The sequence below is a fragment of the Rattus norvegicus genome, chromosome 9, assembly GCF_036323735.1.
Source record: "Rattus norvegicus strain BN/NHsdMcwi chromosome 9, GRCr8, whole genome shotgun sequence".
In the NCBI taxonomy this organism is placed as follows: domain Eukaryota; kingdom Metazoa; phylum Chordata; class Mammalia; order Rodentia; family Muridae; genus Rattus; species Rattus norvegicus.
Genome location: NC_086027.1, coordinates 68,862,456 through 68,876,124, shown reverse-complemented (window position 1 = coordinate 68,876,124; position 13,669 = coordinate 68,862,456). Strand labels below are relative to the sequence as shown.

Below are 13,669 nucleotides of genomic sequence, written 5' to 3'. Positions count from 1 at the left end.
TATGGAACCTCTTAGAGGTAAGCCTTCCTAGAGAAGGTGCATTGCTAGGGACAGGCTTTGAGCTTTTATAGACATACTCCACTCTGCTCTCCCTGTTTTGATGAAATGTGATCAGCTTGTTCCTGCCTTCATATTCAGCCTCTCCCTACCCTCCTCTCTCTCACCTTAAGCAAATAAAACCTTTTTTCATCAACTTGCTTTAGGTTGAAGTGTTTTATCACAGCAACAGGATGAACGCCAAACTATAAAATACACTTAAAATAAAATCTTTACATATCAAATACAATTTGTTGTTTTCTGAGCCAGGATCTCATTAGCCAAGTGTATTAGCTACTTTTGTTTTGCTGTGATAAAATATCATGAGTCAAGATAATACAGAAGGAGAAAGTAAGTTTGAGCTTGCAGTTCTAGAGCAATAGTGGCCATGACGCTGTTTAGCAAATAGGTGTCCCTACTGGTCTGCTCTCGGGGATCCACGAGATACACCAGGTGTGTGCTGTGCATAAAAGGGCCCCTAGCCACCTCATGCATGCCTTCCCCCTCCCCTCTGTGTGTGTGTGTGTGTGTGTGTGTGTGTGTGTGTGTGTGTGTGTGTGTGTCTCCTGTCCCCTCAAGGCATCCCTTGTCTACCTCTATTTCTCTCTCTGTCATGTCCCCACCCTCCCCCAGTAAAGCTCTTACACTAATGTTTTTCTTCTGGGCAAAGCTTGGCACAGGTCTGCCAAGAGTACCTCCTACCCCTCTCACCAAAATTTTATTCCATCAGACGGTGGAGCAAAACAGTGGCTGGAACAAGAAACTGAGAACTTACATCATTTATTACAAGCATGAAGCAGAGAGCAAACTGGGCATGGCACATGACTTTGAAACCTCAAAGTCCATCCCCAGTGACATACTTTCTCCAGCAAGACCACACTTTTTAAACCTATCCCCCAGCAGTGTCACCAACTGAGAACACAGTATTCAAATGCATGAGATTATGGGGGACACAAACCACCATATCAAGACTAGCCCTCAACTCTTGATTCTCCTGCTTGATTCTCCCATTCCCAAGTGCTGAAATCAAAGGCATTTGTCTAGCTACAAACCCAATTTTAATGACTACCTCATTATATCCTTTGACTGAATTTTTCTCTTTTACTTCTATTATGGGTTAATTGCAGTGACATTAATTATATACACAAAAAACAATAACATAAAGCTATCCCTAATCAAGTTACTAAATTTCAAAAACACTATCATGTCAGCTTCTTAATCACACTAATTTTATAAGTCTGATGTCTGTATATATTTCTAGATACATACAAACTCTCCTATTTATTAAAGCAAAATTTGCAACATCAGGTTAATAACATACATTTTCTGTTCAAATCTTATTTTATTTTTTTTTGGGGGGGGGGGGTTGGCAGACCCAAAACTCAGCAATTAAAACTTCCTGCCTTAATACATTGACTATTGAGATTAAAGGTATACTCTATAATGTCTGGCTTCAAGCCTTCCCCCCACCCCAAATCAACACAGTAACAACCTTTTCTGTTGCTATTTCTCAAGTAAACAGGAGAAAGGTATACTCAGCTCTTAAGATACTTGCTACACGGGGTTGGGGATTTAGCTCAGTGGTAGAGCGCTTGCCTAGCATGCGCAAGGCCCTGAGTTCGGTCCCCAGCTCTGAAAAAAAGAAAAAAAAAAAAAAAAAAAAAGATACTTGCTACACAAGCACTAAACAGGTGACTGCAGCTCTCCAGTGCCCATGCTCATCGACGACCCCTGTGCTGGGAGTGATTGACCAGCTGGACTACATTAATGGATGCAAGCTATGTTTTTTAGAAGGACAGAACAAGTTTATTTCTGCTTGCTGCAAAATTCAAGTTGGCACGCTCTCTTCCCTATAGAACTAACTCATACGTTGAATGTACCCTGATAAGATGTTTTGCCAAATAATTTTAAAAGTTCAGCTAAGTTCCTACATAACCAAGATTTCTCTGGAAATCCCCTAACTCTGGAAAAGCCCTCTAGCCTTTCAGTTTTTTGGGCTATATAAGCCCCCACTTCTTATTACATTCAATGCTTTATTTTCAAAAATATTTCAAGCCCCATTTTAGAGAAATAACCCCACCAGACAGGAAATAAATCTTGCTTAATTTGATCAAATAAACTGGGTTATGGTCTTTGTTGTCATTCAGTAGGATTAACAGGAGGTGGAAGAAAGACAGATGGACCCCTGAGGCTCACTGGCCAGTCAGCAAACTTCAGTCAGAGACCTTCTCAAGAAGGCATAGTGAAAGTAGCCAACACCTGGCATCACCCTCTGGTTTTCACACATTCATGCAGGCACACATACCCTCACACAGACATCGCGTGCGCGCACACACACACACACACACACACACACACACACACACACACACACACCCTCCCTACACCAGGAAAATGATATCTGCATCCCACAACTTTAAGGAACTAACATTGGAAAAGCCAAACTCCTGCTTCCATCACATTTTGCTGACCTCTTTAAGCTGTTCTGTACTGCCCCAGGATGATGAGCGTTTATGAGACCCTTTCTTCTTTTCAGCATACTCTTCAGCCCACGCACTCTCGGTCTATTGTAGAGGGGGGAAACTTATTTTAACAAAAAGTATTTAACAACAGCACACCAGACTTTTTAAAAAATAATATATGTTTCAAAAAGTAGAGCTGATAGAAATATTATACATCTTTAAATATTTTATTATTTTATGTTTTATGAGTGTTTTCTGCACATCTGTATATGCACCTTGTTTGTGTCTGTGGACTGATGGGAGACAGCATGTGGTTGCTGGGAAATACATCCCAGTTCTCTGTCAGAGCAGTGCTCTTAAGCACTGATTTCTCTAGCACACTTTAACCACCATGAACTACTCATAAGTATCTTAGCATCAGCTGGTTATAATCAGTCGTAACCTTCCTTTCATTTATTAATAAGGTTATTCATAAATTCTGAACTGGCCCAGAGCTGGGACATGTGGAGAGGAGGTTGAGCCAACACGGCGTGCGGCATCCACCAATCATCATCTTTTTGCTTTCTAGTGTAGTGGCTTTTGAATGGAAAGTTTGATTGCCATTTGCAGTTCCAGTTTCTAAACAAAAAGCAGCAAATTTTCAGCTTTTTGTGAATTTTTTACTAGACAACAACAATGACAAGTCAAGACCAGACATTCAAGTCAAATCCAGAGAGAGACTGGCAGAGAAACTTAAATGTGGTATGGTGCTGAGGGCAATCAGTGCTGGTCCCGGGACTCCAAACCTCAGACTAAACAGAATTAGTAACACAGGCACTGCTGTGACGAGCAATTGAAATGGCTAAAAGTGAGTCAGCTTTTTCCTTTACTTTTAAAAATGTATTTATTGGGGTTGGGGATTTAGCTCAGTGGTAGAGCACTTGCCTAGGAAGCGCAAGGCCCTGGGTTCAGTCCCGAGCTCCGAAAAAAAGAACCAAAAAAAAAAAAAAGTATTTATTTATTATACATAAATACACTGTAGCTGTCTTCAGGCACACCGAAGAAGGCAACAGATCCCTTTACAGATGATTGTAAACCACCATATGGTTGCTAGGATTTGAACTCACAACCTCTGGAAGAGCAGTCAGTGCACTGAACCACTGAGCCATCTCTCCAGCCCTTTCTCTATTCTTCCTCAGAAGATGGTTGTGGTTAAATTCAGTTCACCTAGTAGTGAAAAAAAAAAAAAAAAAAAAAAAAACCCACCACCTTCACACTGGACATTTGCAATTTACCATCATAGGAAATTTTAAATAAAATCTAAAAGAAAGTTTAGGACATCAAATAACAAGAATAAAATTATTTTAAGCCAGGCATGGTAGTACATGACTTTAGTCCCAGATTCTCTAGGAGTTCGAGGCCAACCTGGTCTACAGAGAGAATTCCAGGACAGCCAGGGCTACACAGAGAAACTGTCTTGGAAAACACAAAAAAAATAACTTATTTTGGAGATGGAGCACACAGTGTGGCATCCTGGGAACTGGTTTCCAACTGTCTGGTTACAAAGAAAAACACAGGACTGGATTTACAAACTCTTTGAAGTTATATACAAATTAATAAATAAGCAACAAATGATACAAATATAGCAAGATTGGTACATGAATTCTTCCATCCACTAGTACTGGGTGGCAAAGACTTTAAGACTTGAGCACTGAAGAGCAGATTCCAATTTACAGTATATGGAAATATTCTGATGAATTCTCAGAATCATTTCATTATGAAACGGCTCAAAATGTCTTAAAGTTGCTGGATTTTAAACAATAGACTTCTACAGATAACAATATGGGTAAATGTAGATCTCTCTTTAATCTGCACTGTGATGTGAAGTGATGGAACTTTTCTCTATGCAACTCAGCATCTTGCAGCTACTACAGATCATACGGACTAGTGTAATTGTGGTATAATGATTTATACGGCAGATAAGGGGGGGAGGCATTTTCGACATGTATTCTAAATGCTGGAGGTTATGGGATGTGAACAGGCAGAATGGTGCTAGCATGTACCTTCTGGGATAGAGAAGAGAATGCAGACTCAGAGGTGGAGCCACTGTTCTGGGAGACACCTTAGATGGCATTCAATCAAGGATGCTATAGAACATGGCTTCCATTAAGATAAAAACAAGGGGTTGGGGATTTAGCTCAGTGGTAGAGCGCTTGCCAGCGCAAGGCCCTGGGAAGCCCTTGCCAGCTCCGGAAAAAAAAAAAAAAAAAAAAAAGATAAAAACAAAAAACCAAAAACTAAAATTGGAGAGCCCACAGGAGACTGCAACATGGTTGGGCTCACAACTCCTACCACCCAGGTCTTTAGAGGTTTACTCTTATTTTGACTATCAGTTCAACAATGTCTCCAGAGTCATGGGGGCACCAGAATCTTCCTACCACATACCCAGGCCTGCCGCCACAGTTTGGAAGAGACTTGGATGTGGTTACTGCCACGGGCTTCAGCACTGCATACTTAGAAAAGCCAGGTCTGTTCCAATGCTGCAGCCTCTTCTGGGTTCAGTGAAGTGCTCACCTTGCAGCTGTACAAGGGAGCCCTCCTCAAGTGGCTGGGGCCAGGCCCATGTTTTCAAACCTGTCCCAACCAATAAAATGAGATTTCTTGGAGTAAGTCCTCTATGTAGGATGCAGTTTGTAATTAAAGTTTTTTAATGCAAAAATTTAACTGCCAATAGTATTTGGGCTGTAAGCCTTTCGTTCTCCATTACCAAGAGTGCAACACTGTGCTGCTGAGCCACTGCTTTGCAAATGCTCCTCGAAATCTCTTCAAGCACTTACTGTCCTGGTAGAACCCTGAGAAACAGCAACAATAAGCCAGACACAGATTCACCCTGCTGGGATTCACTGTCTAGTAAGTATGAAAAACAATGGGTAAATGACTATACAAATGCTTAATTACAATGTGGTAATACTATAAAAACAAACTCCAAACTAGCATGCAATCATGAACTACTTGTACAATATTGGACTCCAACTTTTTTTTTTCCAAGACAGGGTTTCTCTGTGTAACGCTGGCTTTCCTGGAACTCATTCTGTAGACGAGGCTGGCCTCAGAGCTCACCTGCCTCTATCTCCCAAATGCTGAGATTAAAGGCATGTGCCACCACCACCTGGCTGGACTTCAATTCTTTAACTATAAATTTATAAATTATAAATGATGACTTTCTAACATCCTTTTAGTTAGTTTTAGTTATGGAGGTAAAAGTATGACATATCCCTTTCAGAATAGCATTTACTGAGCTGTTTGCTCTTATGGGATCTATTAGCAATGGGCAGTAAGTGGGCTTGGCAGTATCTGACGGTGCACTGCTGACCATGTTTGATCCCTAGAGTTCATGTAAAGTCGGAAAGTGAGAACTGACTTCACAGATTTGTGCTCTGATTTCTATATGCACTCTAGCACTGTACGGTATAAGCATGCAGATGTGTGAGCACAAACACACATACACACAAAACAATGTAGTATAGTTCTCCCAATATGAAAATATAGTTCTCCCACTCTGAAAAATAAATGACATGCAGAATAATCCTATTACAAACTTTTGAGTCCAAATTCCAGACATGAAAATATTGTAAGACTGTAACCTAACTTCTAAGAAATAAAGGGGGGGGGGGAGTTGTGTTCACAATTATCTATGTCTAAACAAATCCAGCAGAATATCGGAAGGTAGTACTTCTGAAAAGCTTCTGGGGAAATTCTGGTGTGTACTCAATGCTTCAGGGAAGAACAAGTAAAAGAAACCTACCTGTGTGGCCTTGTCCCTCATGCAGGGTGTGGCTTGCCCACGACTGTCTCGGGGCCAGTGCCCAGCAAGGTATGGAGCTGCAAGGGTATCCAGGGAGGAAGTACGCCGGATAATGCTGGAGGGGCTGGAGGAAGGTGGGCGTGTTTTGTCACCTAGGTATAAAGCAAAAGTGTTAATTTTAAAAATGTTTAAGAGGAAAAGCAGAAACTAAGTTTTAAGCTTGACAGAAGTTCTCCAACTTAAATATGCAAAAATAAACAAATAGGAACAAGCCAATATGCAAAGCCCAACCCAAAACACTGACCATAAAAACAAGAGAAGCAAGGTGTTGACAACAGAACTCACAGTTGATTCCAAAGGGCTATATACTATCATTTCATATTTCAGAACCTTTAGCCTTTAGCCTAGTATTTCTCTTTAGCAACTAGCTATGCATACTCTAAGTCTGACTCTAAGAAGACAAATATTAATAAAGACCCTTAGAAAATCACTTCCTGACTGAGAGAGAGCTATGGGCAAATAACTCCCTAACAGTGAAAATGTTTTAAAACAGCTAAAAGCAGTTGCCAATAAAGCCTGATGACCTGAGTCCAATTTCCAGAACCATATAAAGATGAAATCAAGAATCAACTCTACAAAGCTGTCTTTGGATCTCTCCACATAACGCAAGCTGTGACATGTGTGTCCTATACATAGCTATCATATAATGTATGTAGGGTAATTAATTCTACCACCTGGTGGGCTGAAGCAGGAAGCTCTGTGAGTTTAGGGCCAGGCTAGTCTACAACACCCCAACTTCTAGGCCACAGAAGGCTATATATTAAGCACCACTCTGAAAACAAACAAACAAACACACACACACACACACACACACACACACACACACACACACACACACAAAGAAAAAAACAAGAAACAAGGGGGAAATCTTACAAGAATGAATTAGTGAACTGAGAAATTTAAATCTTTTGGGTAGTAGAAATTATTCAAAAAGCTAACACAAACATAAATAAAAATACAAACAAAACTTAAGAAATGGAAGAAGGGGGGTTGGGGATTTAGCTCAGTGGTAGAGCACTTGCCTAGCAAGCGCAAGGCCCTGGGTTCGGTCCCCAGCTCCGAAAAAAAAAAAAAAAAAGAAATGGAAGAAGGAAATTAATGATATTTATTGTGTATGTATGCAATGTAGATTCAGGAGGGTAAATCGGTGAGAAAAAAACAATGTTCAAAATGGTGATGATTGTCTTCCAGAACTAACAGAAGAGAGTCTTCAGAATGAAACTTAACCAGGATCTTGACATACCATGGTAAATTACAAGCTCCTTTGGATTTAAACAAACAAACAAAAACAAAATAAACCTTAGAGTAGCGCAAGAGGAAAGGATGACTCCTTCTGTCAGTAAGAGCAGCAGCTGAAGACACTGAGGTAACTTTATGGAATAAGAAAACTAACAGTTATGGTACCTTGGGTCAGCAAGGTAGCTCAGCAAGTAAAAAGCATTTGCCACCAAGTCTGGCAACCTCTTCCATCCCCAGAGACCACCCACATGATGGAACAGGAAAATGACTTCCTAAAGTTGTCTCCACACATCTGTTGTGGTAAATGTGCCCCTGTATCTATGTACTCCCTCACACACACAAAGGGTAAAACACTGAGACTCAGACAGAGATGATTGTCAGAGACAGTTTCTGACTATTATTTTTTTAAGAAAAATACCACAGAAAGGAGGAAACTGAAGCAAATAGTCTAAGAAGCAAAGTAAGCTACTGCAAGTAGGCGTTAACTGTAACAGCAGAACAGTAACTACTAACTTAGAGACCTTGAAAACAAAAATCAACCCAAAATAAGATGACATTTTGAAAATTAAGATCAGGGTGACTGAAATAAAAACAAAATGAACAAACAAAAAAGCATAAGATTCAGCCTAGTGAGTGTTTAACTCTTGCACCAACTCTGAACACAGAGCAAGTAAGTACCATTATTCAGCTTCAAACTTCTACTCCCTGGTAAATCCCCAATGCTTGTTGGCCCCAAGAACTTGGCTGCTTTTTATTTCCTAAAATGGCCTTGACCATGCTGTGACCCAAAACTGGGTTTCTTAAGAATCACAAGGACGGGAATTCTCCATAAGCAAGTTGAAGGGACTCAGTAGTTAAACATGAGAGTCAGCCAGAGCAAGGAGGAGGTGAGTCCTAAGAATGACATCACAGGCCACACTTGAGAAGCGGGTGTTAATGGGAGGAGGACTACAGAAGGGAGACATTTCCTACTAAGAGGAAAAAGAATGAAGATCTAAAATTCTAAGAATGAAAGATCAATTTTATATGCAAATACAAAGCAATCAGAGAATCAAAGGGACAACAGAAATCCAGCCCTAATTTAATCATTAATGCCCCTTGTTCACATTTGTGTTATCATTTATTTAGCATCAATTAAATAGGTTTTCTCATTTGAAAAAGGAGCATGGTACACGTAGTATGGTCGAGAGAAGACAGACAGCAACTTGCTGCTTCCTGTAATATCAAAATTTGAATCCAAGTTCTTGGGGTTCTTTTCTATCAGTGAACACTCCTGGACCCCACCCTAAATTACCAAATCAAAATCTCTAGGGAATGAGCAGTTTTCTACAGAACTGGTTATTTTCCTGGTACCCAGCAAGGTTTTTTTTCTCGAAGACACCCAATGTCATCCTCTGGTCTCTACGTTCATGTACACACACTCTCTTAAACATGTACAAATGCAGGGATTAAGAATTTGGCTCAGTGGTAGAGTGCTTGCCTAGCAAGCGCAAGGCCCTGGGTTCGGTCCCCAGCTCCGGAAAAAAAAGAAAAGGAAAAGAAAAAAAAAAAACAAACCAAACATCATGTACAAATGCATGCTGCATGCACTGTACACACAGAAGAAACTGTTCACTATAAAGAAGCCTACGATGGTGTAAATCCCACAATTCTAGTTGATACATAAATCATTGTTTACATTTTAATTCTGTTAACAAAACAGACCAAGCCTTGATAAACCAAAATAAACTTCAGTGCCTTAGCACCATACATGTGATTTTTGATTTTATTTTTCCAGTAGACAGGGTTTCTCTATGTAGCCCTGGCTATCCTGGAACTAGCTCTGTAGATGAGGCTGTCTTTGCCTCCCAAGCCTGATGTTTTTTGTTTGTTTTTTGTACCTAAGCACTGTGTTTTTAAATAAAATGATGAAAAGGTATAGAAATTACTATTAGGTCTTGGGATTTTTCATAGTTTATACCTAAGTTTAGGAGGCTACAGGCCAAAACTGGTCCTCACCCTACTAATTTACATGTACATTTTTAAATGGTTAGAAAAGGAATTAACTTATCCTTAAATATAGAAAAATTACATAAAATTCAAATTTTGGCACCCATAAATAAAGCCTTATTGTAACACAGACATTTACATACTGTGCCTGGCTGCTTCTGTGCTGTGAAGGCAGTGTTAAACACATACAGCAAAAGACCTTCTGTGGTACTCAGAGCGTCACAGTGCTGTTCAGTGTCTTACTACTCACAGTGACAAAGTTACACTCTGCATAACTTACCTGGACAGAACACCACATTCAAAGATGTCAAAATGCACAATGTCCCCACAGGCTCCTTATGCTGCCCTGGGAGGTTGTGAGAAAGGCCTAGATGGAGGAAGCTGGGTCACTTCCGGGCAGGCCTTGAAGTTCACATTCCTGACTGTTTTTGGCTCTGTGTCTTCTTGATCTGTCCAGATATGAGCAGGCTCCTAGAGTCAAATGCCTGCTGCTACCAACCAACCTTTCAGCCATGATAGACTGTACGTCCTCAAATTGTGTGCTGTAAATCCTCCTTTCCTTCTTTCATGCACTTTATAAAACAATGTGAAAAGTAAGCAATACAGGAGATAATAGTATAATCTCATCCTAGATGAGGTGAGCACTGTAAAACTCATCTGCTGATACAGAACTCTGAAACAAAATACAGCCAAGTGTTACCCCTAAAGAAAACCCCCCAACCCTGTTATACTAAAATGTCTGAAGAGAAGGCTCAGCAGGTTAAAAGCAAGCAAACCTGACAACCAGAGGTTGATTCCTAGAACCAACATGGTGGAAGGAGAGAACTTAATACTGCAAGTTGCCCTCCGACCACCTGCACACTCTGGCAGACAGTCCCCCGCCACACCAAGTAAAAATTGTAATATATTTAATTACATTTCAAAATCCCATGAATGTGACTTTCTCATTTTTACATAAGCACTTACATTATTAAATAATGAGCTGGCTAGTTTTACATCAGCTTCACACAAACTAGAGTCACTGAAAAGGAGGGAGCCTCAACTGAGAAAATGCCTCCAGAAAATCCAGGTATGGGGCATTTTGTTACTTAGTGATTGATGTGGAAGGGCCCAGTTCATTGTGGGAGGTGCTATTCCTGGGGTGCTGGTCCTGGGTTCTATAAGAAAGCAGGCTGAGCAAGCCATAAGCAGCAAGCCAGTAAGCAGCATCCCTCCATGGCCTCTGCATCAGCTCCTGCCTCCAGGTTCCTGCCCTGCTTGAGTTCCTATCCTGACTTTTCCAATGACTGACAGTGATGTAAAAGACTAAGCCAAGTAAACTCTTCCCTCCCTTACTTGCTTTTTCTGTCATGGTGTTTCATCACAACAATGGTAACCCTGACTAGGACAAATAATATCTCTGAATTTTGCCTCACAACCTGGTTCAGTACAAGAGTCTACTATTTACAATGCATGACTTTACTGTGTCATGGTTTCTACAGAAATACCTAATATCATTTTTCTTTCTTCTCTTTTTAATTTGGGGGAGAGGTCAGGTGAGGGTAAGCTTTGTTAATTTAAATTTAACTTTAATATGAGCTTTATACTTTTTTTTTTTTTTGAGATATGGTATTGCCCAAGCAGGTTTCAACAGGCCCAAGCTATCCTCCTGCTTCAGCTTCTCAACTGCTGAAATCTACAGTGTATGCCATACTTATCTTTTAAAAAGTAGTAAATAGGAGCTGGAGAGACGGCACAGCGGTTAAGAGCACCAGCTGCTCTTCCAGAGGTCCTGAGTTCAATTCCCTGCAACCACACGGTGGCTCACAACCATCTGTAATGGGACCCGATGCCCTCTTCTGGCATGCAGGTGTAACGCAAATAGAGCACTCATATACATTAAATAACTAAATACATAACTAACTAAATAAATAACTCGTTTTAAAAAGTCATGTCCACAAATTCAAGAAAATCTGTATCTGAATTATTATGAGAAATAAAAAGCAATAAATACACATGTTCATGTGTGTTCTAATTAAATAATAACTACATGAGATAGTTGCAAGAAAACTGTGTCATCTAGGGCAAAAAGATCATTCACAAACATGTATGTGTGTGGAAAGCTGAATAGTTAAAGTTGTCTGGGACACTTCTCCAAGAAGACCAGCCACTGCTTCTGTTCCCATCAGCACACCAGCCAAACAAACCTTATAAACAGGCCTAATTTCATTTCAAGATTTCCAATTACCCAACAGTTAAAACTTCTATCAAATATGCCCAAATCATTCAAGTTATTATTTTTATAGTCACAGCGAAAGGAAGAGTTATGTATGATCACAAGTAAAGATCCTAAGCATTTTCTTACAGTCAATGAGACGGCTCAACTTGTAATATGGTTTGTTGTATTAAAGTGCTTGCCACCAAGCCTGACAATGTGAGTTTTATCACATGGTGAAAGATAAAAACTGACTCCCACTCTCTGTCCTCTCACCTCAACATGCACATATTTACATACACACAAATAGATTAAATATAATTTAAAATATAGATGTAATAGGGGTTCAGTAATTAAAGCCACATACTGGGTTTATAGAGATCTGAATTTAAGTCTGAGAAAACACCTCTGGCAGCATCTAGGTCTAGCTCCAGGGGAACTGGATGCCTCTGCCCTCCACAGGAATCTGCACTTATGTAAAAGAACCCTCACACAGACACTCAAACATATTCATAATTAAGATCCATAACAATAATATCTTTATAAAAAAAACTTTAAAAATTTTTCTGTTTCGAACCCTGCTTTCCCTTACACCACTCATGTAAACATTTACTAAAGGCCTATGGGGCAATGTGGTAAGCCCTAGAAAATATAAGTAAGTCACAGCCTGCTGAGAACACTTTATACACCTTCCTTGTCATAATTCTTTCAACCAAGTCCTGAGAACAGACAGATCTGTTGCCCTAATTAATTATGAAGAGGTTATGGAGAGGTGGGGAATCTTGATATGGACATTCAAAGGAAGGGACTTTACAATGTGGCAGATTATCTATCTCCAGCCTCAATCCCTCTAGAGCCATGTCCATAGCAGTCCTTGGTGTGCTCCATGTTTCCAAGTCTTCCTCTCTGCTAGCATCACACTCTTCCTTTCTTTAGTTGGGCTAATCCATGTTCAACCTGCAATCTTGGTTCAGAAGTCATTCCTCTAGAAAAGCTTCCCTCAACAGTCACCGAAGCCCAAGAGATAAACTCCCAAGTGCTGTGGCGACTTCACTCAAGGCAAGGTTCCTATGCTTCTCAACAGAGCAATGGAGTAAAGTGGCAATTCTGCTTCATCTCGTGAGAAGACACCTAACATAGAAAAGAATCTCACAAAAAGGGTAACTAAGGGAAAAACAACAACACATTCCTGGTTACATGAAAGAACATTTATCCCAAATGTGGTGGGTTTGTTTGCAGCAAACTCAGACAGTTTTCTACCCAACAACGGCTCAAACATCCTTAACTTGTTTTTGAAAAAACAAAGCCTATGAAAAGACTACACATGGCAGGGTGTGGCACTGAAATTTATAATCAATGCCTTGGGCTTTGGAATTTAGAGCTCTCAACCATCAGCTGGGACAGACTGGTTCCCTATACCTTCAATGGCACCAGCACAGCACTTAAATCCTGGCCTCCTTTCCACGGGTTCTATAGCCTTTGCCACAGTGTTAGACCCCCATATCTGTACAACTTGACAAAGCACTGGCTTAAAAGCTATGCTTTCTATTATCCACAAAATCAACAAGCAGAAAAGGTGTAGCAGATATACTTATGGGGGGGGGGTACTTTTCAAGTGTAGAAACAGAAGGACCGTAAGTAAACCTAACAGTGCCACTCTCCAAATTTCTAACAGGCCATCTTCTATTGATAAGCACTTTAATTAATACAATAAGTACGTCTTTCTAGGTTTAAATGTAAATTTTATTCATTTTATATGTATGGGTATTTTGCCTGAATGTATGTCTGTGCACCATGAGGACCTGTCCTAGTGGTTTTTTGTTTTGTTTTTCTTCCTTCTTAGTCCTATCTGGAGTTGCTGGGCAGTGGTGGAACACACCTTTAATCCCAGCACTGGGAAGGTGC

At 40.2% G+C, this 13,669-nt stretch overlaps 1 protein-coding gene across 3 annotated transcripts in view; it reads right to left on the bottom strand.

The window, feature by feature from the left end:
• Fam117b (family with sequence similarity 117, member B) overlaps positions 1–13,669 on the bottom strand; it is a 68,210-nt gene that overhangs the window by 26,419 nt on the left and 28,122 nt on the right. For 2 of the 3 annotated variants that reach the window (NM_001108797.2, XM_039083860.2), the window contains exons 2-3: positions 6,283–6,434; positions 2,508–2,600 (exon numbers count right to left, since the gene is read on the bottom strand). In NM_001108797.2, coding sequence (NP_001102267.2) covers positions 2,508–2,600; positions 6,283–6,434 — 245 coding nt within the window. The remainder of the gene's footprint in view (positions 1–2,507; positions 2,601–6,282; positions 6,435–13,669) is intronic. The other variant, XM_039083858.2, reaches the window with a different exon arrangement.